Source organism: Drosophila erecta, unplaced genomic scaffold, assembly GCF_003286155.1.
Source record: "Drosophila erecta strain 14021-0224.00,06,07 unplaced genomic scaffold, DereRS2 tig00000283-arrow-arrow-pilon, whole genome shotgun sequence".
Taxonomy (NCBI): domain Eukaryota; kingdom Metazoa; phylum Arthropoda; class Insecta; order Diptera; family Drosophilidae; genus Drosophila; species Drosophila erecta.
In genome coordinates, this window is record NW_020825217.1 from 1,417,362 (window position 1) to 1,441,236 (window position 23,875).

The 23,875-nt window shown below is 50.6% G+C and overlaps 7 protein-coding genes across 13 annotated transcripts in view; 2 read left to right on the forward strand and 5 right to left on the reverse strand.

Moving 5' to 3' along the window:
* The window catches only part of LOC6555736 (microtubule-associated protein futsch), a 37,766-nt gene extending 35,807 nt beyond the window's left edge, over positions 1–1,959 (forward strand). For all 6 annotated transcript variants that reach the window (XM_026983147.1, XM_026983148.1, XM_026983152.1 and 3 more), the window contains 2 exons: positions 80–1,508; positions 1,574–1,959. In XM_026983147.1, coding sequence (XP_026838948.1) covers positions 80–1,508; positions 1,574–1,743 — 1,599 coding nt within the window. In that variant the 3' untranslated portion in view covers positions 1,744–1,959. The remainder of the gene's footprint in view (positions 1–79; positions 1,509–1,573) is intronic.
* A 3,364-nt stretch (positions 1,960–5,323) lies between these two features.
* LOC6555737 (putative gustatory receptor 2a) lies at positions 5,324–6,952 on the forward strand. The gene is made up of 5 exons (XM_001982470.3): positions 5,324–5,441; positions 5,526–6,549; positions 6,614–6,682; positions 6,736–6,825; positions 6,875–6,952. The coding sequence occupies exons 2-5, from the start codon at positions 5,554–5,556 to the stop codon at positions 6,950–6,952; spliced, it is 1,233 nt and encodes a 410-aa protein (XP_001982506.3). The 5' UTR covers positions 5,324–5,441; positions 5,526–5,553.
* A 1,164-nt stretch (positions 6,953–8,116) lies between these two features.
* Positions 8,117–10,044, reverse strand: LOC6555738. Its single transcript, XM_001982471.3, has 3 exons — positions 8,833–10,044; positions 8,559–8,758; positions 8,117–8,504 (listed from the first exon to the last, which is right to left on the reverse strand). Exons 1-3 carry the CDS (start codon positions 9,883–9,885, stop codon positions 8,216–8,218), a joined length of 1,542 nt encoding a protein of 513 aa, XP_001982507.2. The 5' UTR covers positions 9,886–10,044; the 3' UTR covers positions 8,117–8,215.
* Positions 10,045–10,089: 45 nt separating this feature from the next.
* LOC6555739 (leucine-rich PPR motif-containing protein, mitochondrial) lies at positions 10,090–13,583 on the reverse strand. The gene is made up of 2 exons (XM_001982472.3): positions 11,174–13,583; positions 10,090–11,113 (listed from the first exon to the last, which is right to left on the reverse strand). The coding sequence occupies exons 1-2, from the start codon at positions 13,455–13,457 to the stop codon at positions 10,191–10,193; spliced, it is 3,207 nt and encodes a 1,068-aa protein (XP_001982508.1). The 5' UTR covers positions 13,458–13,583; the 3' UTR covers positions 10,090–10,190.
* A 122-nt stretch (positions 13,584–13,705) lies between these two features.
* On the reverse strand, positions 13,706–14,816 carry LOC6555740 (chromodomain Y-like protein 2). Of its 2 annotated transcripts, none has more exons than XM_026983129.1 (2): positions 14,699–14,816; positions 13,706–14,579 (listed from the first exon to the last, which is right to left on the reverse strand). In XM_026983129.1, exons 1-2 carry the CDS (start codon positions 14,700–14,702, stop codon positions 13,774–13,776), a joined length of 810 nt encoding a protein of 269 aa, XP_026838930.1. In that variant the 5' UTR covers positions 14,703–14,816; the 3' UTR covers positions 13,706–13,773. The 2 variants fall into 2 exon arrangements, with proteins under 2 accessions (XP_026838930.1, XP_001982509.1); XM_001982473.3 differs by having other exon boundaries at positions 14,688–14,816.
* A 39-nt stretch (positions 14,817–14,855) lies between these two features.
* Positions 14,856–17,100, reverse strand: LOC6555741 (large subunit GTPase 1 homolog). The gene is made up of 4 exons (XM_001982474.3): positions 16,893–17,100; positions 15,514–16,810; positions 15,241–15,446; positions 14,856–15,180 (listed from the first exon to the last, which is right to left on the reverse strand). Exons 1-4 carry the CDS (start codon positions 16,992–16,994, stop codon positions 14,962–14,964), a joined length of 1,824 nt encoding a protein of 607 aa, XP_001982510.1. The 5' UTR covers positions 16,995–17,100; the 3' UTR covers positions 14,856–14,961.
* Positions 17,101–17,212: 112 nt separating this feature from the next.
* Positions 17,213–18,891, reverse strand: LOC6555742 (GDP-fucose protein O-fucosyltransferase 2). Its single transcript, XM_001982475.3, has one exon. The coding sequence runs from the start codon at positions 18,872–18,874 to the stop codon at positions 17,390–17,392; it is 1,485 nt and encodes a 494-aa protein (XP_001982511.2). The 5' UTR covers positions 18,875–18,891; the 3' UTR covers positions 17,213–17,389.
* Positions 18,892–23,875: the final 4,984 nt, after the last annotated feature.

Here is a 23,875-nt window from a genome sequence, read left to right on the forward strand (position 1 = left end):
AATAAAACTTTTTGTGCCGTGTTTACGTTTACTGGTCTGGCATTTTCTAAATATATCCTATAATCTTTGACCCATCTAGCACCACGAGCAGGAGCAGATGCTGGCAGGAGCAGCAGCTGCAGCCGCAGCTGAGTGCGAGGCCGATCTTCCCGAGCTGCACGAACTCCGTGGACTCGAGTGCACCACAGCACTGAGCGGGAGCACCGACAAGATAATCACCACCACAATCACCACGGTGACCAAGGTAATTTCGGCGGATGGCAAGGAAATAGTGACCGAGCAAAAGACGGTGACAACCACAGACAGTTCGGAGCCCGACAGCGAGAAGGTAGTGGTCACCACCACACGCACCACCAGCGAGAGCGAACGCGACCAGCTGCTGCCCAAGGAGGTGGCGCTGCTGCGTGGCCTGTACCGCGCCAGCACCCCGGGCAGCGAGGACGACGAGGACCTGCTGCTGGGCTCCCCGCGCAGCGCCACCAGCTACGAGCTGCAACACTCCAGCTCCGGCGTCAGCAAGCGCTCCGATCTGGACGCCGACGGCGACGGCGACGAGAGTCAGGACGACATTCCTCCTCAGTATGGCAGTGAGGAGCACTCATCGGCACGATCGATTCTGCTGCCTCGCACAGCCGACCCCATGGCCACCTCCTTTTACGGCGCGCTGCCCGACAGTTTCGACGTTGCGATCAAGCCCAGCACCGAACCAATCCCGATTCAGGGCGCGCCCACCGGCGATAGCCAGTCGTCGGAGAGCGTGGAGAGCAGTAGCCAGACCTGGGCAGGACACAAGTTCCTCGACCAGGCGGACAAGGACTTCCAGAGGGCACTCGAGGAGCACGTACAGGCGCGCGGCGCCGAGGTCATGTCTTCCGTCACCGCCAAGTACTCGTACTCGCCCTCAAAGGCCGAGGAAATGGAACAGATCGTGAGTAGCACTGCGGAACGGCAGCGCTTCCCGCTTAGCGATGTCCAGCGGTCCCGAGTGGCGGAGAGTGGCTTTGCCACAGTTGGCAGTGTCGCCTCCCAGCAGCAGCAGCAGGAGAAGAAGGAGGAAGTGGAGGAAGCAGTTCCAACTACAACCGCAAGCACCGCAGCCACAGCCACAGCCACAGCGAGTTCCACTGGAGCCCTGCCCAAGGACCGCCTAGAGGAGTGGGGCAAGCCCCTAGGCCTACCATCACCAGCACCGCTGCCTGTAGAGGGCGGTGCTGACATTCGCACCACTCCCAAGAAGGAACGCCGCCTGGTGGCTACCAAGACGCGACTGAACAACGAGAAGAACCTGCGCAAGCGTAGCGAATCGCCCAACAAGGCCGGCAAGAAGCCGGCGCCCGTCTACGTGGACCTTACATACGTGCCGCACAACGGCAACTCCTACTACGCCCACGTGGAGTTCTTCAAGCGGGTGCGAGCCCGCTACTACGTCTTCTCCGGCACGGAGCCCAGTCGCCAGGTGTATGATGCGCTGCTCGAGGCCAAACAGACATGGGAGGACAAGGAGTTGGGTGAGTATATATGCTTGCTATGCCTCTCCTTCACTGAGTTCATTTCCCAATTCTCCGGCTTGCAGAGGTCACCATTATACCTACGTACGATACCGATGTGCTAGGCTATTGGGTGGCTGAAAACGAGGAGCTGCTAGCCAAGCACCGCATCGACCTCTCGCCCTCCGCGTCTCGTTGCACCATCAACCTGCAGGACCACGAGACCTCGTGCTCCGCCTACCGGCTGGAGTTCTAGGCCACGGGCTTGTTTATTGCATTCGACGATGACTAAACCAACCCACAACGCACCCAGCCATAGAAGCAGACGAGCAGAGCACTGCCAGAGTATTGAGTCCATGTCCATGTACGGACTACAAAGTGCATGGACTCGAGCTCTGACACGACGCGAACCAGGACAAGGACTAGGACTAGGACTAGGACTAGCACCAGCACGACGACGACCACAGCAAGAGGACAGGATTGGAATGGAGATCAGAAGGGGAATGACAATTCAGACAATTCAATTGGCCAAGTTTCGTGAGCAGGAGCCGCGGAAAACGGAAATGAGCCGGACGTTGGCTGATATGGCGGAGTTTGGGTCACGCGAATGACTCCATTTTGTTTACCAATGCCGCCTATTGAGCTTTCGACGACTTGTTTCGGCCGACCAAGAGCTACGTAATTAATTGATATTAAGTTTTAAAGATTAATTACCGAAAATGCATTGCAACCGATCCTCAGTGGTTTAGTCGAGGAGCAGCCATTTATGTCGCTTTCATTGCATAACGTCAAGCTACCTTGCCTAGTAATCCAAAGATCAAAATAGTTTTCAAAACCGCATAGCTAAATATACGAAGGAGAAACGAAAAGGCGTGAAGAAAAGACACACTCTATATACAGAGAATTTAATATTCATGTTTAATATATGTATTAGTCGAAACTAAAGGTATTCGAATTTTAAAGCGAGCATTAGCTAATTGAACGTGTATAACCCGTAAAGTCAGAGCTCTTTAGCCGTAGGATAATAAGCGATCATAATACAGAACGGAGATCGGAGACGGATTCACTACCCGCCCTTCGGACTAAACTGAATCAAACGTTAGGGCTAACAAGTGCAACAAAGATTCTCGATTTACCCCTCACCGCAGCTAATGTATCCAGTATCCGGTATCCGAGATTCGGTATTCGGTATTCGATACCCTCAATATTTAAGTAATTCCAGATCCAACCGTTTTCGTAGTCCATTCTCACCGTTTAGTTCGTATGCTTTTCTTTGCATTTCGTTCCGTTGTTTCAGCAGGCAGCCGCAGAAAGACTTATAACCCAAAATGCTATAGCGACCGATATACGTACACCTCCACTCCCACATAGGGGACTAAAGGAAGATGAGAAGGGAACTGAATTGGGGATTGGGAGTTGGGAGTTGGGAGTTGGGAATTGGGAATTGGGACTTGGAGCTGGAATGGCGAGGTATACGCCATTGCCGGAGGATCGAGGAAGCAGGAAAGACGACGACGACAGAGTCAGTGCTGATGTTACTATGTAAGGATCTGAGTGATCTGAGTGGACTTAGCTGGTATGGGGATAGGAATAGGACTAGAACTGGGCTCGTGATGGGGCGGGAGTCTCAGGTTGGGTGGGTTGGGGTTGGGGTTGGGGTTGGGGTTGGGGCTGGGGTTGGGTGGAATGAGGGGGCAGTGAAACAGCTATTGTGAGAATATAAAGAGAATGAGCAGAGAGTCATAACTAAATACGATACGATAAATATGAAGTACACAAAGTGAATGAAGGTTATTTTTCTATATTTTTTTTACTTTTCATAGTCATAGAATAACAAATTTGCAACAAACAACAAGATAAATATGCAGCAAGACGCGATCCAGGCACACAGGCAATTTTAATCAATGTAACCAGTAACCAGTAACCAAGAAACAAGAAACAAGAATCAAGTAACAAGAAACCAGAAACAAACGGAACAAGCAATTCGAGGCCACAGCAAAACAGTCCAAAAGAGCCAGTTACAATTATAAATTAAAGACTCGAGTGGTCGATGCCCCACTCGAGCCAGACTTTTTAGGCTACGCGTATATTTTTGAGTTGCTTTTTATATACAACAGCAACAGATCTGGGAGGAGCTGCGGCCGATAAACCTTCAGCATGCAACATGCAGCATGCAGCATGCCATATGCCATATGCTACATGCCACATGCAACAGGCAGACCGCAGCAGACAACAGTCAACTGGCAACCGTCCAGTCTACACCGTTTGATAGCAACCAGCGAAATTTAAGCAAAATTATACACACGTAGGGCTAAGAGGGGCGGGCATGCGACTGGGGAGGATCACGATCCCCATCAGCGCTCCCGTCCGACCAGCACTCGCGGTCGGTATATAGAGCACCGATCGGGCGACTTTCGATTATTGGGTAGCATTGCAGTCTCCGCTTCGAGGATTTTAAATTTATAACCGAAAAAACAAAACACGAAGTTTATTAAACATTAATTACTTTCCAAATTCGTGCGCTTAGCGAGCAAAACCAAAACCAAAACCCAAAATGAAATCCAAATCCAAACCGAAGAAGGTGAAGATAAAGAATACTCACACATGAACTATATACACTATATATGAATATATAAGAATATATATGTACTTGAGCGTATTGATGTTGCTTAACAAGAAAAACCAAAAAAAAAAGAACTCTTCTCCCAGCCAGAAGACATTTTTTGCCTTTCACCAAACGAATTTCCCCTAAGATACGAAAATATGACAACTTGTTACCTTTGCCCCCGTTTGTTTGCGACATGAGTTTCGTTGAAATCAGGTCAGATCGGATCAGATCGACTACACACGATACACTATACACTACACACTATACACACTATACTGTACCCACACACAACACTACACACATAACGCCACACGCACATGTATCCATTGCCTTATATCCAGAGAACAAACAGATATCTGCATCATACCTTATATTAGTCTAAGAATCAAGTTCGATATGTATGACCTATGAGAGTTTGTTTGTTGAATTTGCTTTTACTTTTTAGCAGCTTCGATTTAAATCAAATATACATACTAAACGCACACACCCCCGCACACACACACCGCTCACGTATGCGGCGTGGTGTGATGTGGTGTGTGTGGTGTGTGTGGGCCCGTGTGTGCTCTATATAATCATTAGTACAGCAAGTGCATGCAGAAAGTAAGATTGTTACGAGCAAGAGCCCAGCCGAGGTGTCGCTTACTGGCGGACGAAGGAGTCATGTGGCTAGGCCTACCCAGGGAATGAGTAGGAGTCGGTAGGAGTCGGCAGGAGACAGGATGAGCGAGCCAGCACAAAGATCTGAAAATGGGCAGAGGTTACCGCGAAGAAATATATATGTATTACATTTTATGAAACGTCAAGCTTATCTCAAGAACTATTTCCAAAACAAAATCTGAAATTATAATAAACGTATTTATGTGAAGCCCGGGTGTGTATTCGATTCCCCTGCCCTCTTAGTTACCCAGGACTCCGCGATGCCAGGTGAGTTACCAGTGCCCAGTGCCCAGTGCCCAGTGGCCAGTGCCCAGTGCCCAGTGTCCAGGTCTCCGTCTTCGTCGCCAAGGCCCAGTTTGAGGAGGGAACCCACCTCGGATTGCTTGATTGATGACCTGACAGCTAACTAATGGCCTAATTGATCATGATGGATGCCCACCTGGGGAGTCCCTTTCGGCAGCACCTCGTCAGCGCGCAGTCGGCTAAGGTCAGTAGATTTGGCTGGTCGTGTTGGCTTTGTGGTTTAACCTGGTGTTGGACTACCGAGGCGCACGTAAGTGGCTTCCTCTCCACTGCGAGTGCCCGAGTCCTGTTTCCTAATCCCGAATGCCCATCTGGGTCGCATGGAGCACTAGATAGCCAGATAGCCGACACAAAAAAGTTCCGTCCCCGTGATAAGCCGAATCGAGGTACGGACGGGGGAAGGGGCACTCGATTAGCGGAACAGGGAAGTGATAAGGTAATCTAATTGAGGTAGCTTCCTCCCCATAAAGCGAAACCTGGCCACGCAGCAGATATCGGATGGACTTCGGCATGGACACGCTGAGAGCTCTGGAGCCGCTGCACCGCGTCTGCCAAGTGTGCAACCTGTGGCCCTGGCGCCTCGCACCTCCGCCAGACTCGGAAGGCATCCTACTCCGCCGATCGCGTTGGCTGGAGCTGTACGGCTGGACCGTGCTGATGGCGGCCACCGCCTTCACCGTCTACGGCCTCTTCCAGGAGAGCAGCGTACAGGAGAGGCAGGACTCGGAGTCCACTATCTCGACCATAGGCCACACGGTGGACTTCATCCAGCTGGTAGGCATGCGGGTGGCTCATCTGGCTGCCGTGCTGGAGGCCCTGTGGCAGCGGCAAGCACAACGACGTTTCTTTGCGGAGCTTGGCGAGATCGATCGCCTGTTGTCCAAGGCCCTGAGGGTGAACGTGGAGGCCATGCGCCTCCAGATGCGTCGCCAGACCTCGCGCCGAGCTGTGTGGATCCTGTGGGGCTATGCGGTTAGTCAACTGCTTATCCTGGGCGCCAAGCTGCTCGCCCGGGGCGACAGATTCCCCATCTACTGGATCAGCTACTTGCTGCCACTGCTCGTGTGCGGTTTGCGTTACTTTCAGATTTTCAACGCCACTCAGCTCGTGCGCCAGCGCCTGGATGTGCTTCTGGTGGCCTTGCAGCAGCTCCAGCTGCATCGGAAAGGGCCCGCTGTGGACACTGTGCTGGAAGCGCAGGACGACTTGGATGGAGCGGCAATGGATCGACTGATCGCCGTCAGACTCGTCTATCAACGGGTGTGGGCGGTAGTGGCCTTGCTAAACCGCTGTTACGGGCTCTCCATGTTGATGCAGGTGGGCAACGACTTCCTGGCCATTACCTCCAACTGCTACTGGATGTTCCTTAACTTTCGTCAGTCGGCGGCCTCGCCCTTCGACATCCTGCAGATCGTGGCCAGCGGCGTATGGTCTGCCCCCCATCTGGGCAATGTTCTCGTCCTTTCGCTCCTTTGCGACCGAACGGCCCAGTGCGTAAGTAAACTGGAGACCTGTCCGCCCACATGAATCTCTAAAGGATTGTCTATTTGCCTTCCAGGCCACTCGTCTGGCCCTGTGCCTGCACCAGGTGACCGTGGATCTGAGGAATGGGAGCCACAACGCTCTGGTAGGTACCCTTGTGCACCAAAGCAACCATTGATAATACCCGTCTCTCGCCAGATAACCCAGTTCTCGCTGCAGCTACTCCACCAACGGCTCCACTTCAGCGCCGCTGGCTTCTTCAATGTGGACTGCACTCTTCTCTATACGGTGAGTGGAAATTTCGATTGCAATCCGGATAACAGCACGCACTTTCTAGATCGTGGGAGCAACAACCACGTACTTGATAATTCTGATCCAGTTTCACATGAGCGAATCCACCATCGGCGGACAGTAGCTACTGGGCAGCAGGAGGGACGGCCACATTAATTAATGGCCTAACGTCTAATTGTTGTTCCACAATTAATAAAAAAATATTCGCCTGGCGCTTAGAAATAAAAACCATCAAATTCGGCGGGTCAACAGCATTTTTCGTAGGCGAATTCCAACATATTCTCCTGTCTGCGGCACCAGGCGAACAGAAACCGCAGGAAGTGCCAGCTGGCCGATCGGAATAAACGTGAACAGCTGTTGTTCTTTCAAGATGGCTGCCGCGCTCGCTTCTCCAGACGCCATTCAACCAATTGAATGCCAGCGATGGAGAGAAACCGTTAGTTCAGCTTAGAAGCACACATGAACAGCTGTTCTTCCTCCACGATGGCTGCCCGCCCTACGGGTCTTTCCAGTCGATCTACTGAATCGACTTCTACTGAAATTTCTGTTCGCCTGGTGTTGCGCAGTAAAAAAACAGCCCGATTTCACCAAGTTTTGGCCGGCAGCTCAAATATCTCGCAGTGATCGATCGATCATTTTCCTGATCAGACACCAGGCAAACAGAAACCGCAGCAAGGGGCGGCTGGTAGATCGCAGTAGGCTAAAACAGCTGTTGCTTTTCCATGATGGCTGCCCCGTACGCTTTTCCAGTCTCCTGTCGACCAATACGAAGGCAGATCAATCAGGGGAAACCGTTAGTTTGGGATAACTGCAAGTTAGAGATGAGCAAACACGTTGACGAAAAGCACGACGTTACAGCCAGTTTATATGTAATTTATTTGATCGTGCTGAAATAAGGTTGTCACGCCCCCATCTCTAGGCAACCAAAGATCAAGCAAAGCAGCTGATCCTTTTGCACCTGCTAAACGTTTCTGAGCGCCTAGTGTCGCGCATCAAAAAACATACATAAGCATGTTTACGTTTGACTTGCGTACAATTAAGAGGATTGCCAACATTGCTTTTATTTTCTAAGCCTGGGCGATAGGTTGGTTAGGGTGTTGCTAGGGATGCAGTCTGAGTGAGCTTGCGCTAAGCAGCGAGGGACTGTAGATGCGTGGGCGTTCACGAGCATCCCCTAAAGACAACACCCCGACCTTGGCGGGAGAGAGGAATTGGTTTGGATGGGATTTTTCAAAGAGGAGTAACAACTGAAAATGGACGGGGCAGACAGAATCACGACTGCCCCGAAGGAGCATCCCCGCACGTAAAATTTAAGCCACCCAGCCGAGGCCGGACGGGAAAACCGAAAGGAGCATGCAAAGGCAGAAAATCGGGACGCTAACCGTGTCTAGTTGAAGTGTGGCGGCGAACAGCAGCGGAAGTCGCTGCGGTACACCTCTTGGGCGGGCCGGAACGTGCGCCAGTAGTTGGGCGCACAGCAGATGATCCTGGCCAGGTACTCCTTGAACGTGTCGTAGGTGGGGTAAACAAACCGGTCGCAGTGGCGCTTATGATGGTGGCGGCACTCGGTATCCGCGATCCAGTCGCGGGCCAGGCGCGGCTCCTCCTGAGGCAGTCGTTGTGGGTGGGCAGTGGTGGCTCCAGCAGCGGAACCACTGGAGCGGGTGACGGCGGCCCTGGGGGAAACAGTTCATGTAAACGATGAGCAAGCCGCCAAGTATGCAACCTACTCCAGGCCTTCGGCAATCAAGCGCTGCACGCCTGGGCATCGGATTACTCGGGCAAAGTGGCGGCACCGGTTGGATCTGTCCAGGGTGCACAGGTACCAAGTGGGCATCAGGGCGAAGCGCACCTCGGCAAGGACGCGCTCGGCACAGTCGCTCCGCTCAAACCAGTTGTGCTCCAGCCAGAGCACCACGGAAAGGAATATCTGCCGGGGGTTATCATTTGGATTAGGAGGTGATTGGTCCCAGTGACGACATGGAACCGATTTCACGATCTCACCTCGATCTCCGAGTTGACGCTGAGGAAACTGTTGCGCAAGATGTGCGTAAGCTCGTGTTCGGTGAAGTCCAGGAAGAATGTGGAGCTGACAATGCAGAGGAAGACGCGCGAGATGCGGGTGAGCATGAGTTCGCACAGGATGCGGGCCTGCGGCTGGCGACGGGCCTCCAGGTAGGCCTTGAAGGCGGTGTCCTCGTTGAAGAACTCCATCTTCTCCAGCGACGACCTCAGCTGGCGCAGCAGCTGCGGTATCTGCAGCACCTCCTCCGCCACGACGCGGGTGAACAGTTCCCGCTCCGCATCCGAGTCCTGTCCAAGCTGATCTAGCTGCGGCAACTGCTTCATAAAGTGGCGCGCCGCATAGATTTTCGCGTAGTTCTGCAGCACGTTCTTGAAGCAACGATGCCGCTCATTTCCAGTGGATATGCCGGCCTCGATCAGCGTCTGCTCCCGCAGCACGTGCAGCAGCTGTTCCGAGACGCGCTCGGTGGCGGATTGCGGCTGCAGGGGCGAATGATTGTCCCGGCTGCCCAGCATCTCCAGCACGATCTGGTTGGCCTCGCCATCGCCCTCTGCGCCGTCGCCGAGGCGCTTGATCAGCCTGGTGATCTGCTGGCGCCCGGCCAGCTCCTTCAGCTTGGCAGGATACCCCTCCGTTGGCAAGCCCTCGGCGGCATGGGCCGACGTCGAGGGAGTGGGAGTGGAAGTGGGCGAGGGAGTGGGGTCGGTGTCGGACTGTTCGTTGTCGCCCTGGGCGCCGCTCTCGAGCACCTCTGGCTCCGGTTCTGGTTTCGGCTCCTGGCCCTGCTCTTTGTCCTTCTGCTGATCCAGTTGATCCCGTTGATCCCGCGGATCCTGTAACTGGGGTTCTATCTGCACTTGCGGGTGGGGGTGCGTCTGCCTGTGGGGCAGCGACGAGACGGTGGCCACCGACAGGAATATCTCTATCGGGCCCTGGTCATGGTTCTGGGTGCGCATCTGGGCCTTCTGCTCATCGGAGACTGGCCGTCGTGACAGCCGCTTCATGCTTGGATCGAGAAAGGATTTCAACATGCACGGATGGAACGCTAATTAAATGAGTACTGAAATTTAGATTGGGAGTGGCTTTCGGAGCAGCTGCTAGGAGACTAGTATGTGCTACGTGTTTAAAGCTTTGTGACTAAACCAATCCCAGATGACAATCGCTTTCTGACGCCAGGCCTACTCCAGTCGGAACCTCCGTGTGGTTCTAGGATACCCAGAAGCCATCAAAGATCGTTCAGCCTTGCAGGCACAGCGTCCCGTGTTTACTGCATTCATTTATGTACGTACATACCAAGTGTCTAACTAAGAATAAGAGCGACGATCACGTCGCCCGGCTATCTAACGTGAGCGCGCAGGGCGACTGCGCTGGGAATCTCGACCTGGTTCACCTGCAGCAGCTGCACAAGGTTGCGCAGGAACTCGTGCGATACCTTCAGCTCGTCGTCGGCCTCCAACCGCTCAAAGAGATCCAACGCCGCCTCGTAGTCGTTGCTGCGGCAGAATTGGGCCAACAGCAGGTCGTAGATCTTCTGCTCGTCGATGGTTCGCTGCACGCCCCTCACTCCGCGCGCCAGGCGCAGGAGCGTCCGCACGGCGCCCTCCTGTCCCAAGTGCTCGCAGTTCCTTACGAGGAGTTCGTGGTTGATGCGGAACTCAGGGTTGATGATCAGCCGGCGCAGCTGCGTCTCCTTTCCCGATTCGGCCAGAGCGAGCAGCAGGGCGCTGTTCATGTTGGCCGACCCGTGTACGCGACTCACTGTCGCGGTAACCGCCGCCAGGTGCTGCTGCGCGGACTCGGCCGTGACGCCGGGAAAGCGGGCCATCTCCTGCTCGTCCCCGTTGCCCAGCCGCACCAGCAGCGACAGGAGCTCGAACTGCAGAGGCGTGTGCTTGTGGGTGTTTGCCAGTCGCTGAAACTCGGCCACCGCAGCGTCCAAGTCGCCCTTTAGGAGCCACTCGCGCACCACTGGTCCCAGCAGGGCATTGTGCGATTGACAGTAGCCCAGGCCCCTGAGGAAGTCCAGCCACTCGCGGGTCTGATTAGATGGTTTTGAGCTCTCGCCACCTGCAGGTGAAGAGGCGGCCAACTGGCCTACGTTGGTCAGCAATTGCCATACGTTCTTCATCACATAGTCGCCACCGACGACCTTATGCTGCTCCGCGCGTCGCTGGAGCACCTGCTTGGCGGCCTCCAGCTGCTGGCCCTGGACCAAGAGGGCGGCGTAGTCGATCACCTTGTGCTCATCAATCTGAAAGGCTGAAGTGGAAGGGGTATGCGGATTAATGCAGTCCACACTGAAAAGTAATCTTTAGCTACCTGGATAGGTGCTGCTCAGACGCTCCAAGCTCTCCTGGGCGCGCGGCAAGTCACGCAGCTTGATGTGTAGGTCCACGATGGAGGCCATCATTCCTGCACTCGTCTGAACCTTCAGAGCCTGACACTTGGCCAAAAGCTGTTTGGCACGTTCCAGGCGACCGCTGCGCACCGAGAGTTGCAGCAAGCGACGCAGCACCCCTCGTGGGTTCAGCTTCTTGGACTCCAGCTCGACCAGGTGGCACTCAAGCTCGTCTATGTTCATGTCGCGCGGGTGCTTGATAAATCCTCCGTTGAGGCTGGCCGTGTCAGCTGGCAAGGCGAGCTGTGGGTTTTTCATAGTCTGAATAGTTTTGGCCAGATCCTGGATTAGGTCAGCGTCCTCAGTGGCGTGACGGACCACAGAGAGTAGTGCCTCGGAAGCAGCAGGTGAGATTTGTAGCTCTAGGCGTCTAAGTTCATGCAGAAAACGTCGCAAGGAGGCGGGATCCTGGCGCAGACGCGTTTGAGGTCCAGTCATTTGCAGCAGCAAGGAGCCCACAAAATCTTCTGTCCGTTGGAGCGCCTTCTTCTGCAGGGCCTGAATCACCTTTCCAAATACCTCGAAACGCTTGGTGGCGCGGGCATTGACCGCGAGAGAAGAAAGTGGCTGGAGAAGCGTGGGCAGGTCCAAGCGCGTCGGATACCGCTCCAGCAAGTCCAGCACCTCAGACATCTGATGTTGCTGCAGCAAATGGCTTACGACGGGGCACAAGGTCTGGGAAGGCTTCACCCCCGCCGATTCAAGTGCCTTCACGGCTTCCAAGGGCTGCGCCAGGGTGTGGCGCAGATGGGGAAGCAGATAGTGCCGCAATGTTTCCTCGTCGCACTCTACGCGCAGGCGCTGCATCTCAGCCACCAGGCGAAGCATGCCGCTTTCGCCCTCCCGCCGGTAGTGGTGCAAGATCAGGGGCCAGAAATAGTGCGGACGCAGCTCCTCGCCGGCTGCAGATAGCACTTCCAGGCAGTGGAGCGCGGATGACGGCAGACGGCGAAGGGCCAACTCAGCCACTAAATGCAGGGCGCGGACGTTCTGGTTTCGCTGCACCAGTTGACCGGCGAACTGGATTGTTTGCTCCAACGGGACATGGGCGCGGAAGAACTCCTGCAGCAGCAGTGCACCGTACTCATCCACGTTCTGATTCTGGACCTCGAATTTCGGAGCGGGCAACGCACCCACGAGCTGGATGACGACTTCGGTGCGTCCCTGGTGCACCAGCTGAATGCATAGGCTTCTGATAGCGGGCGGCAGGTCGAAACCGGTCAGAAATTCGCGGGGCAGCTCCTTGACAAGCAGTTGGATTAGCTCCGTATCAACATTCTTGCTTGCGAGCAGTCCCCGCAGCATCTGAAGCAGCTGAGGGGCGGTGAATCCGTGCTCTGCCTGCAGCAGCTCCTTTGCCTGTGCTACCTGGCCGTTTTCTACCAGAGCCTCGAACCAAAGGGCCTGGGTGCTGCTGTCGGGCTGTATTCCTGCGGCCCGCATGCTGGCCAAGACGGACTCCGCCCCGGGCAGGTCACCGCTGCGGGCGTGGCCCAGAAGCAGGGCGTGAAAATTGTGCTCCGTAAGGGCGAAGCTGCGCTCTCGCATCTCAGATAGAATCTCGGTGGCCATGCGCATGTTTCCCGCGGCACCAGCCACGTCCAAAAGAGCGCCGTACAAGGTGGAATCGGCTGCTCCATGGTAAACGGCGATCTCCGCCAACAAGGAGCGATAGTCCTGCAGAGGCAAGCGGTTCTGGCGCAGCACCTGCAGCTTGGTGTGGTAATGGGCCAGCGTGGGCTGGCCCAGCTGGATGAGTTGAGCCCAGAGGCCGTGGAAGAGCTGGAGCCGCGCCTGGCTGCTCTGAGCAGGAAGCAGTTCGGGCACACAGGACCCCAGGAGGAAGTGCACCTCTTCGACGCCGACTCCTGTGGGCGACGACGAGTGCTGCAGGAGCTCCATTAGGCGCTGACAGTGCTCAAAGTTGATCAGATCGTGCTGCCGGTAGTACGCCTCCAGCTGGGTCCACGTATCCGCAACGCTTGCTTTTGGTTTCTCGAAGGAGGCAGGACGCCGGCTTCTTCGTTCCGCTGCACTGAGGACGCCACCCGTTCCCAGGGATCGCAGCTGCAGAGGCAAGGATGGCGGCGCTGGCGTCGTTGCATAACGGAATGGCAGGCTGGCGAATGTAGCGCTGCGTCCTGACAGCTGGCCTAGGCGCTGCCTGCACAGCCACACACTCTGCAGCAGTCGTGCTCGCTGCATTTCGGCCAAGTTAATTTATTTTTCCGCAAAACTACGAGTTTTTACTTTGGCAGTTTCGCGGCGAGCAGCAAAAAAAAACAACACGCGCCGGCAATCAGCTGTGCCTTCCAGTTGAAAGATATCGAAAACAGTGCTGCCCATCTCTGCAGGAATACCCGCCACTTATTTCCACTACTTTGAATCGTTGCGGATTTCGAATTCAATATAAGTTACCGGCCCTGGAGCTCCAATGAAAACAATGTGCAAGCCTCTGTGCATACATATGCTATTGCTATTTATTTACTTAATCGAGTCAAAGGCTTTTGGGAATGCGACCCTACAACGAGGATCTGGCCAGGTGGCGTCGCTGAGCTGCCATCGGGGTGCCCTCCTCACGCAGATCGGTCAAGAGGGAGTCCTGCCACGGTCGAAGCAGGAGACGCTTTGTTGCCAACAAGGAGGCGGAGGGCAAGCGCAAGTATTGGTCCACGCGGTGCCAAAACTCCTGCGGCTCCCTCACCACACCGGCCACAAAGCCACACTGGAGGGCAGTGCTGGAGCTCGCTTGATCGCCCAAACGAAGCAGCCAGTGGATGTGTGGCACAGTCCAGCCGGGGCCCACCTTGGTGCAGGGATCCAAGTGCGAGAAAGCGGGCACAAAGGCAGATGACTCCGTTGCGAAGACCAGATCGCACAGACTGCACACGCTCAGGCCGAGACCGACGCACTGGTTCTCCACAAAAGCCACTAGGAGCTTACGGTGCACAAGCAGCTTCTTGGCCAGCGAGCGCATCACAAAGTTGGCCGCCTTCTCGTGGATGTACTGCTCCTCGGAATCCCTACTGCCCACAGCTTTCTCCTGGGCAGCCGTTCGCCTGCTCCTCTTTTCCTGACCCTGTGTTAGAGCCAGCGGTTCCGTCTCACCGCCACAAGCCGCAGAAAACTCGCCTGAGAGCACAACCAGCTTAATGGCGGCGTCTGCACTAGCCAGGTCCAGGGCGCGCATCAGCTCGTAGAGGGTTCGGCGTTGCCAGCGCCGCTGAAAGTGTATGTGGAGCAGCCCGGAACGTTGTGCAACGACCAGCTCCCTGAAGTGCTTGCAGCTCTCGCTTGTGGCCATCGCTAGAGACTGTGCGATATAGACTGCGGCCAAGAGATAGAAGACAAGAGCCGTAAGCATCTGCGCTTATCACGCGGTCAAAGTGCAGGCTTCTTTTCTCCGCCCAGCTGCGCTCCGCATCTCGAAGTTACCTTATACTCACGCATTTGTCGTGCTCAATTGGGGGCGCCGTTTCAACCGCTTGCTTTTATTGGCGTGTATGCTAAGAATGTGCCACCTTTGTGTTCATCTTTGCTTTCAGGCTGGGCCATCAGATGGCTTATCTATGTTTCTCCCTATCTGCTAATTGCGCAAAACTCTTTAAGTTGAGGGTACTTTAATATGTACGTAGGTCTAATGCTAATAATATACAAGTGCCTCTTAGACACACCCTTCGGAATTAAATAAATTACTAATGAGCTACAATCAGTGCTCGTCCAGGTGCGAGAACTTTTTGCGCAGCTTTTCGCGTCTCTCCTTCTTCACGTGACGCCAAGGCTTGGCCGCCGGATCATTGCCGGCTACTAGAGACCCGTCGTTGGCCAGACGCACGTTAGGGAAGTTGGTTCGTCCTTTAACGTGGGCGTGGGTGGGCTTGTCAGAGAAGAACTGGTTATCTAGCTCCTTGGACGTGCTTTTGTTGATCTGCGGAAAAGGCGATAAGTTAGCGAGGGAATGAAGTCTAGTGCAAAGGGCAAATCTCACCCGCATGGCTCGCTGCTGCTGGCCGGGCAACTGTGACTCCTCGATGACCTTGCGCTGGCGTTCGGGGAAAGTGTGATACTCGGTCTGTGGCACCGAGGGCGGACTCATGGCGTAGAGCAGCCTCCCATTGACGTAGTCTTTAAGCACATACCTGGCGGAACGCGCCTGATCCGGCTGTCCGTTGGAGGTCATAAAACCGCGATTGTCTGGAAAAGAGCGAGAAGGAGTGCGTTGTGAAATACTGTAATGCGTACGCAAAGCATTAACACTTACAGCCATAAGCCAGCAGCAGCTCCTCGGAATGCGGTGGCCTCTCCATGTCCTCGCCTTCCAGCGGCTTGGCTATCACAATACCGTATTTATCTTCAAGGACGTGGCGTGGAATGCGCTCGCACAGCAAGTTGACGGCGGGAACGTGATCGCGCATTTGGTCAATGGGCAGGATGCCGTTAAGCAACATGTCAGCCTTAGTCAACACAAAGCTCGGCATCACCAGGCCGGGACAGTCGCAGAGCAATATGTCCTTGTCCAGGAAAAGAGTCTGAAAGCGTTTAGTTTTACCCGGCGTGGCCGAAACGGACACCTTCTTCACTGTCATCAGCGAGTTGATGGTGCTACTTTTGCCCACGTTTGGGTAGCCAACCATTCCGACGGTCACATGCTGCTCTGTGTGCCGCGGACCGGCGTAAATGTGTCGCAGGAACTCAATGAGCTCCAGGCGGGACAGCAGTCGCGGACTGTTCTTGTCCCCTGGCAGTCGTGGCAGCTGATCGTTCTGATTCTCGGGATTCGCCTTTAGTTTCTGCTCAATAACGTTCAGAGTGTCCTCCACGGTATCCAACGACTGTTGAATCTCCTCAGCTGCCTGGCGCAGCTGTTGCAACTCGGGAAATGATTCTAGGCGGGACGCCTCCGCCTCCAGCTTCAACTCCTCCTCTACCAGCGTGGCCGAGTAGAAGGCCGTGCGAATACCCTCACTGTCAAAATATTCCGCCCAGTGGCGACGCTGTTCCTCAGTGAGCAGGTCCGACTTGTTTACCAAGATCATGTTCATCTTGCTAGGTTCTACCTCCTTTACGTAGCGCTCAAGGTCGACGCTGCGGAATAGCAGCGGATTGCGGGCGTCTACGATCTGGACAACGACGTCAGAGCGCTCCACCACGCGCCACAGCTGGCGCCAGAACTCCAGGTTTTTCTCGTACGGAGTCATCAAGATCTCCTCGTCCTCCTGCAGCAGCGCCAGGTCGCGGCGCCAGTCGAGGAATGCCTCGTTCTCGGTTCGCTCCAGCTCCTCGGCGCTCGTCTCTTTGCTCCACTTGGGCCGCCGCGGGATTTTGAGCTGGTCACGGTGCTCGTCATGCTTCTGGTGCATGCGCTGCTCCTGTGTCTTACTTAGCAGACCAACGCGCTGTTTGGGGTTCACGAACGTTATGTTCAGCTTCTCGGCCTGAAACTCAGTGCCGGCCAGCTCGGCGGTCCGCAGGAAGGCCTGGAACGACGACTCCTCAGTGACAGAGGACAGGTTGAGGCGACCCCAGTCGTAGCCATCCTGCAGCTCAGTGGTGTGCAGCTGGTGAAGATCAAAATCGTGTTTTCAGGGTAAGCGCAAGTACATATGTGCATACTATGTATTTTTTTACAACTACACCTACCATAGTGTCGTTGTCCACCTTGCGGCGCTGAGTGTGTCCGAAACGATCCTTGATCAACTGGCGACCCAGGTTGGGCGCCGCGCCCTTGTTCTTTTTGCCCATGGCGCAGTTACTGTATTCGCAAATCGACGGACGAAATAATTATTTATATTGACAAAAACACGTGCAATGTTGCCCCATATGCTATCGAAGTCTATCGGGCAATCGATATGGGGAGATTTGATTCCTGTCGCTAATCGATAGTTACAGATCGAGTTCAAATTAGCTTTGCTTTTTTGGAAAATGTAAACGTTTAACCTCTAAACATTACAGATTATACGTAGTTTTTCTGCTAGCACAGATAGTTGCATATAGATTTATTATTTGGTACACAATCGCAGGTGGTTCGGAATCTCGCTTTGAACTTAAAACTAGGATTCGAGTTGTCTATCAATTCACATACGGCACGGCAAGTGGGCGTTACAGAAGGAAAATCCTGTCCGCAAGCTCAGAGGTAATCAGTACGAGTCGGAATCTTCCTCGCTATCGCTATCGCCATCCGCCCATACAATGGGCCACACGGCGTTGCGGGAGCAGCTTCCTCCCAGGGCCTTGCAGAACGTGTTAAATGTGCTGGCCTGGCTGAAGCCGAGGATTTCGCGCTCCTCGTAGATGCGGTACGTGAAGGTGCTCTCGTAGGTGCCCACAAAGTAGCGGGCGTAGGCGCAAACCAGTTGGTCCACCACCGCCACGCCCCCATCCTTCAGCTCCCTCCGCTGGACATTCGATTCCGGCGCAAAGTGTACTAGACGGAAGCGATAGAAGAGCTCCTTCAGCTCCATCAATTCGTAGGGCGTGGCGTCAGTGGCCAGGAATACGGTGGTCATGTTAAACGCACGCAGCAGCTGCTTCACCTGCTGGGCAGCCGCCTTCAGGGAGGGAGTGGTCGCCTCCCGCGAGCGCACAAAGTCGCCCCGTCTGAGGTGGGCGCACAGGTAATCTCCGCCCTTCGCGTTGCGCTTCGGCCGCTCCAGCTCCCACATGGCAGGTCGCTGGACTTCGGCCGAAGCATCTGTCGTGGCAAGGGCCTGCTGCCGGAATCCGGCGGCCACCTGATCGAGCCGACGAGCGAAACGCATGGAACGCCGAGCTTGCCAAAAGTGCTCGTCACCCCAGTGGTCGTGAAGCACGGTCTCGGCGCTAAGCAAGGCGTACGTGCGCATGTCGTCGGCGTCCTCTGGTCCTGTCGTGTCCTCTGCGATCGCCTCACGAAGCAGTTTTTCCAGCAGTCCGGCGCTGCCCTGAAACCGAACGCAGTGGAAGCGCGCCACACGCAGCTCCGCTTGCTGCAGCAGTGGTCCTCCCGACAGGGATCCCTCGCTGCACGGCTTGTCAGCGACGCGTTCAAACTTGTCCCGAAAGATGCCCTGTTCTAGCATGACCTCGTAATGCTGCAGCCGAAAACCGTGCGCCACATGGACCAGGGGTGCTCCAGGATTGCCGAATATGCGCTGCTCGGCCAGGAATTCCTCGTAGTCCAGAACGGGCGCGTATCGGCGAAGGCTGGCTAAGTGGAAGAAGTGGCTCCAAGCTAGTCCAGCCTGCTGCAGGCCTTGCGAGTGCCAGTGGTAGAGGCGAGGCCACGGCGGCAGCACAAGGCGCACCTGGCGAAAGCGCCTCCGTCTTTGCAGCCGGCGCACGAACACCGCCATGCGAATGTAGACGTCTCGGCGCAGGTTGAAGCCCTCGGAGATGTTCACGTCGTAGAGGATATACACGGCGCCCCTCAGGCCGAGCACCTCGGGCGGACAAGTCTGTGGCAGTGGCAGGATCTCCTGCAGGACCCTTCTGGCGCAGGTGGCTCTGCTTCCCCGGGAATCGTCATTTTCTTGTCTTACAGTCCCGTTCCGGAAGACGGCATCCGAGCCGGTCAGGAGGTGCAGGAGGAGGACCAGCGCCGGGACCCCAAACCTGGGCCAGCTCCCTCTCATTTTTGGTTTCATGTAGAGTGGCTGTGATGGCGGTCAGAAAAAAACCCTAACGCATTTGGTATTTTTCCAAGAAATAATTCAAAAAATAAACATTAGTATTTTATTTCAATCGACGGACATTCCACTCTGTCCGTTATTGTGGTCCGAAAAAATCGGATGACTTTTGAGCAGAAATATGTTTCTCTAAGAGATATTTTCACAAAAACTTGGTCAAAAATGTTCACATAGCAATAAAAATTACTATTTGGAGCAGGTAATGATCCCAACTAACGATCCCCATCACTTTCCTGCTGTTTTTGAAAGAATAATTTTTTTCCAAAAATTTTGCTATTTTTGTAAGGGGTAACATCATAATTTTTTACGAAAAACGGTCAAAATTCAAAATTTTGAGCCTTGAATTGCATCTGACGGGGAATTTTATACCGAATTCAACAAGGTATGACATTCCATATTCAGACGAATATTTTAGCTGCTGTAAACAAAAAACTGATTATTTTTGTTCGAAAAATCAGAATTAAAGAAAAACTATGGACATCCCGGGGGTGTAACACCATAACTTGGTCAAAAATATTCACATAGCAATAAAAATTACTATTTTGAGCAGGTAATGATCCCAACTAACGACCCCCATCACTTTCCTGCTGTTTTTGAAAGAATAATTTTTTTCCAAAAATTTTGCTATTTTTGTAAGGGGTAACATCATAATTTTTTACGAAAAACGGTCAAAATTCAACATTTTGAGCCTTGAATGCCATCCGACGGGGAATTTTATACCGAATTCAACAAGGTATGACATTACCTATTCAGACGAATATTTTAGCTGCTGTGAACAAAAAACTGATTATTTTTGTTCGAAAAATCAGGATTACAGAAAAACTATGTACATCCCGGGGGTGTAACACCATAACTTGGTCAAAAAAATTCACACATCCATACAAATTACTGTTTTGAGCAGCTAATGATCCCAACTAACGACCCCCATCACTTTCCTGCTGTTTTTGAAAGAATAATTTTTTTCCAAAAATTTTGCTATTTTTGTAAGGGGTAACATCATAATTTTTTACGAAAAACGGTCAAAATTCAACATTTTGAGCCTTGAATGCCATCCGACGGGGAATTTTATACCGAATTCAACAAGGTATGACATTCCATATTCAGACGAATATTTTAGCTGCTGTGAACAAAAAACTGATTATTTTTGTTCGAAAAATCAGAATTAAAGAAAAACTATGGACATCCCGGGGGTGTAACACCATAACTTGGTCAAAAATATTCACATAGCAATAAAAATTACTGTGTTGAGCAGCTAATGATCCCAACTAACAACCCCCATCACTTTCCTGCTGTTTTTGAAAGAATAATTTTTTTCCAAAAATTTTGCTATTTTTGTAAGGGGTAATCATAATTTTTTACGAAAAACGGTCAAAATTCAACATTTTGAGCCATGAATGCCATCCGACGGGGAATTTTATACCGAACTCAACAAGGTATGACATTCCATATTCAGACGTATATTTTAGCTGCTGTGAACAAAAAACTGATTATTTTTGTTCGAAAAATCAGGATTACAGAAAAACTATGTACATCCCGGGGGTGTAACACCATAACTTGGTCAAAAATATTCACATAGCAATAAAAATTACTGTGTTGAGCAGCTAATGATCCCAACTAACAACCCCCATCACTTTCCTGCTGTTTTTGAAAGAATAATTTTTTTCCAAAAATTTTGCTATTTTTGTAAGGGGTAACATCATAATTTTTTACGAAAAACGGTCAAAATTCAAAATTTTGAGCCTTGAATTGCATCTGACGGGGAATTTTATACCGAATTCAACAAGGTATGACATTCCATATTCAGACGAATATTTTAGCTGCTGTGAACAAAAAACTGATTATTTTTGTTCGAAAAATCAGAATTAAAGAAAAACTATGGACATCCCGGGGGTGTAACACCATAACTTGGTCAAAAATATTCACATAGCAATAAAAATTACTATTTTGAGCAGGTAATGATCCCAACTAACGACCCCCATCACTTTCCTGCTGTTTTTGAAAGAATAATTTTTTTCCAAAAATTTTGCTATTTTTGTAAGGGGTAACATCATAATTTTTTACGAAAAACGGTCAAAATTCAACATTTTGAGCCTTGAATGCCATCCGACGGGGAATTTTATACCGAATTCAACAAGGTATGACATTACCTATTCAGACGAATATTTTAGCTGCTGTGAACAAAAAACTGATTATTTTTGTTCGAAAAATCAGGATTACAGAAAAACTATGTACATCCCGGGGGTGTAACACCATAACTTGGTCAAAAAAATTCACACATCCATACAAATTACTGTTTTGAGCAGCTAATGATCCCAACTAACGACCCCCATCACTTTCCTGCTGTTTTTGAAAGAATAATTTTTTTCCAAAAATTTTGCTATTTTTGTAAGGGGTAATCATAATTTTTTACGAAAAACGGTCAAAATTCAACATTTTGAGCCATGAATGCCATCCGACGGGGAATTTTATACCGAACTCAACAAGGTATGACATTCCATATTCAGACGTATATTTTAGCTGCTGTGAACAAAAAACTGATTATTTTTGTTCGAAAAATCAGGATTACAGAAAAACTATGTACATCCCGGGGGTGTAACACCATAACTTGGTCAAAAATATTCACATAGCAATAAAAATTACTGTGTTGAGCAGCTAATGATCCCAACTAACAACCCCCATCACTTTCCTGCTGTTTTTGAAAGAATAATTTTTTTCCAAAAATTTTGCTATTTTTGTAAGGGGTAACATCATAATTTTTTACGAAAAACGGTCAAAATTCAACATTTTGAGCCTTGAATGCCATCTGACGGGGAATTTTATACCGAATTCAACAAGATATGACATTCCATATTCAGACGAATATTTTATCTGCTGTGAACAAAAAACTGATTATTTTTGTTCGAAAAATCAGAATTAAAGAAAAACTATGGAAATCCCGGGGGTGTAACACCATAACTTGGTCAAAAATATTCACATAGCAATAAAAATTACTGTGTTGAGCAGCTAATGATCCCAACTAACGACCCCCATCACTTTCCTGCTGTTTTTGAAAGAATAATTTTTTTCCAAAAATTGTGCTATTTTTGTAAGGGGTAACATCATAATTTTTTACGAAAAACGGTCAAAATTCAACATTTTGAGCCTTGAATGCCATCCGACGGGGAATTTTATACCGAATTCAACAAGGTATGACATTCCATATTCAGACGAATATTTTAGCTGCTGTGAACAAAAAACTGATTATTTTTGTTCGAAAAATCAGGATTACAGAAAAACTATGTACATCCCGGGGGTGTAACACCATAACTTGGTCAAAAAAATTCACACATCCATAGAAATTACTGTTTTGAGCAGCTAATGATCCCAACTAACGACCCCCATCACTTTCCTGCTGTTTTTGAAAGAATAATTTTTTTCCAAAAATTTTGCTATTTTTGTAAGGGGTAACATCATAATTTTTTACGAAAAACGGTCAAAATTCAACATTTTGAGCCTTGAATGCCATCCGACGGGGAATTTTATACCGAATTCAACAAGGTATGACATTCCATATTCAGACGAATATTTTAGCTGCTGTGAACAAAAAACTGATTATTTTTGTTCGAAAAATCAGGATTACAGAAAAACTATGTACATCCCGGGGGTGTAACACCATAACTTGGTCAAAAAAATTCACACATCCATACAAATTACTGTTTTGAGCAGCTAATGATCCCAACTAACGACCCCCATCACTTTCCTGCTGTTTTTGAAAGAATAATTTTTTTCCAAAAATTTTGCTATTTTTGTAAGGGGTAACATCATAATTTTTTACGAAAAACGGTCAAAATTCAACATTTTGAGCCTTGAATGCCATCCGACGGGGAATTTTATACCGAATTCAACAAGGTATGACATTCCATATTCAGACGAATATTTTAGCTGCTGTGAACAAAAAACTGATTATTTTTGTTCGAAAAATCAGAATTAAAGAAAAACTATGGACATCCCGGGGGTGTAACACCATAACTTGGTCAAAAATATTCACATAGCAATAAAAATTACTGTGTTGAGCAGCTAATGATCCCAACTAACGACCCCCATCACTTTCCTGCTGTTTTTGAAAGAATAATTTTTTTCCAAAAATTGTGCTATTTTTGTAAGGGGTAACATCATAATTTTTTACGAAAAACGGTCAAAATTCAATATTTTGAGCCTTGAATGCCATCCGACGGGGAATTTTATACCGAATTCAACAAGGTATGACATTACCTATTCAGACGAATATTTTAGCTGCTGTGAACAAAAAACTGATTATTTTTGTTCGAAAAATCAGGATTACAGAAAAACTATGTACATCCCGGGGGTGTAACACCATAACTTGGTCAAAAATATTCACATAGCAATAAAAATTACTGTGTTGAGCAGCTAATGATCCCAACTAACAACCCCCATCACTTTCCTGCTGTTTTTGAAAGAATAATTTTTTTCCAAAAATTTTGCTATTTTTGTAAGGGGTAACATCATAATTTTTTACGAAAAACGGTCAAAATTCAATATTTTGAGCCTTGAATGCCATCCGACGGGGAATTTTATACCGAATTCAACAAGGTATGACATTACCTATTCAGACGAATATTTTAGCTGCTGTGAACAAAAAACTGATTATTTTTGTTCGAAAAATCAGGATTACAGAAAAACTATGTACATCCCGGGGGTGTAACACCATAACTTGGTCAAAAATATTCACATAGCAATAAAAATTACTGTGTTGAGCAGCTAATGATCCCAACTAACAACCCCCATCACTTTCCTGCTGTTTTTGAAAGAATAATTTTTTTCCAAAAATTTTGCTATTTTTGTAAGGGGTAACATCATAATTTTTTACGAAAAACGGTCAAAATTCAATATTTTGAGCCTTGAATGCCATCTGACGGGGAATTTTATACCGAATTCAACAAGATATGACATTCCATATTC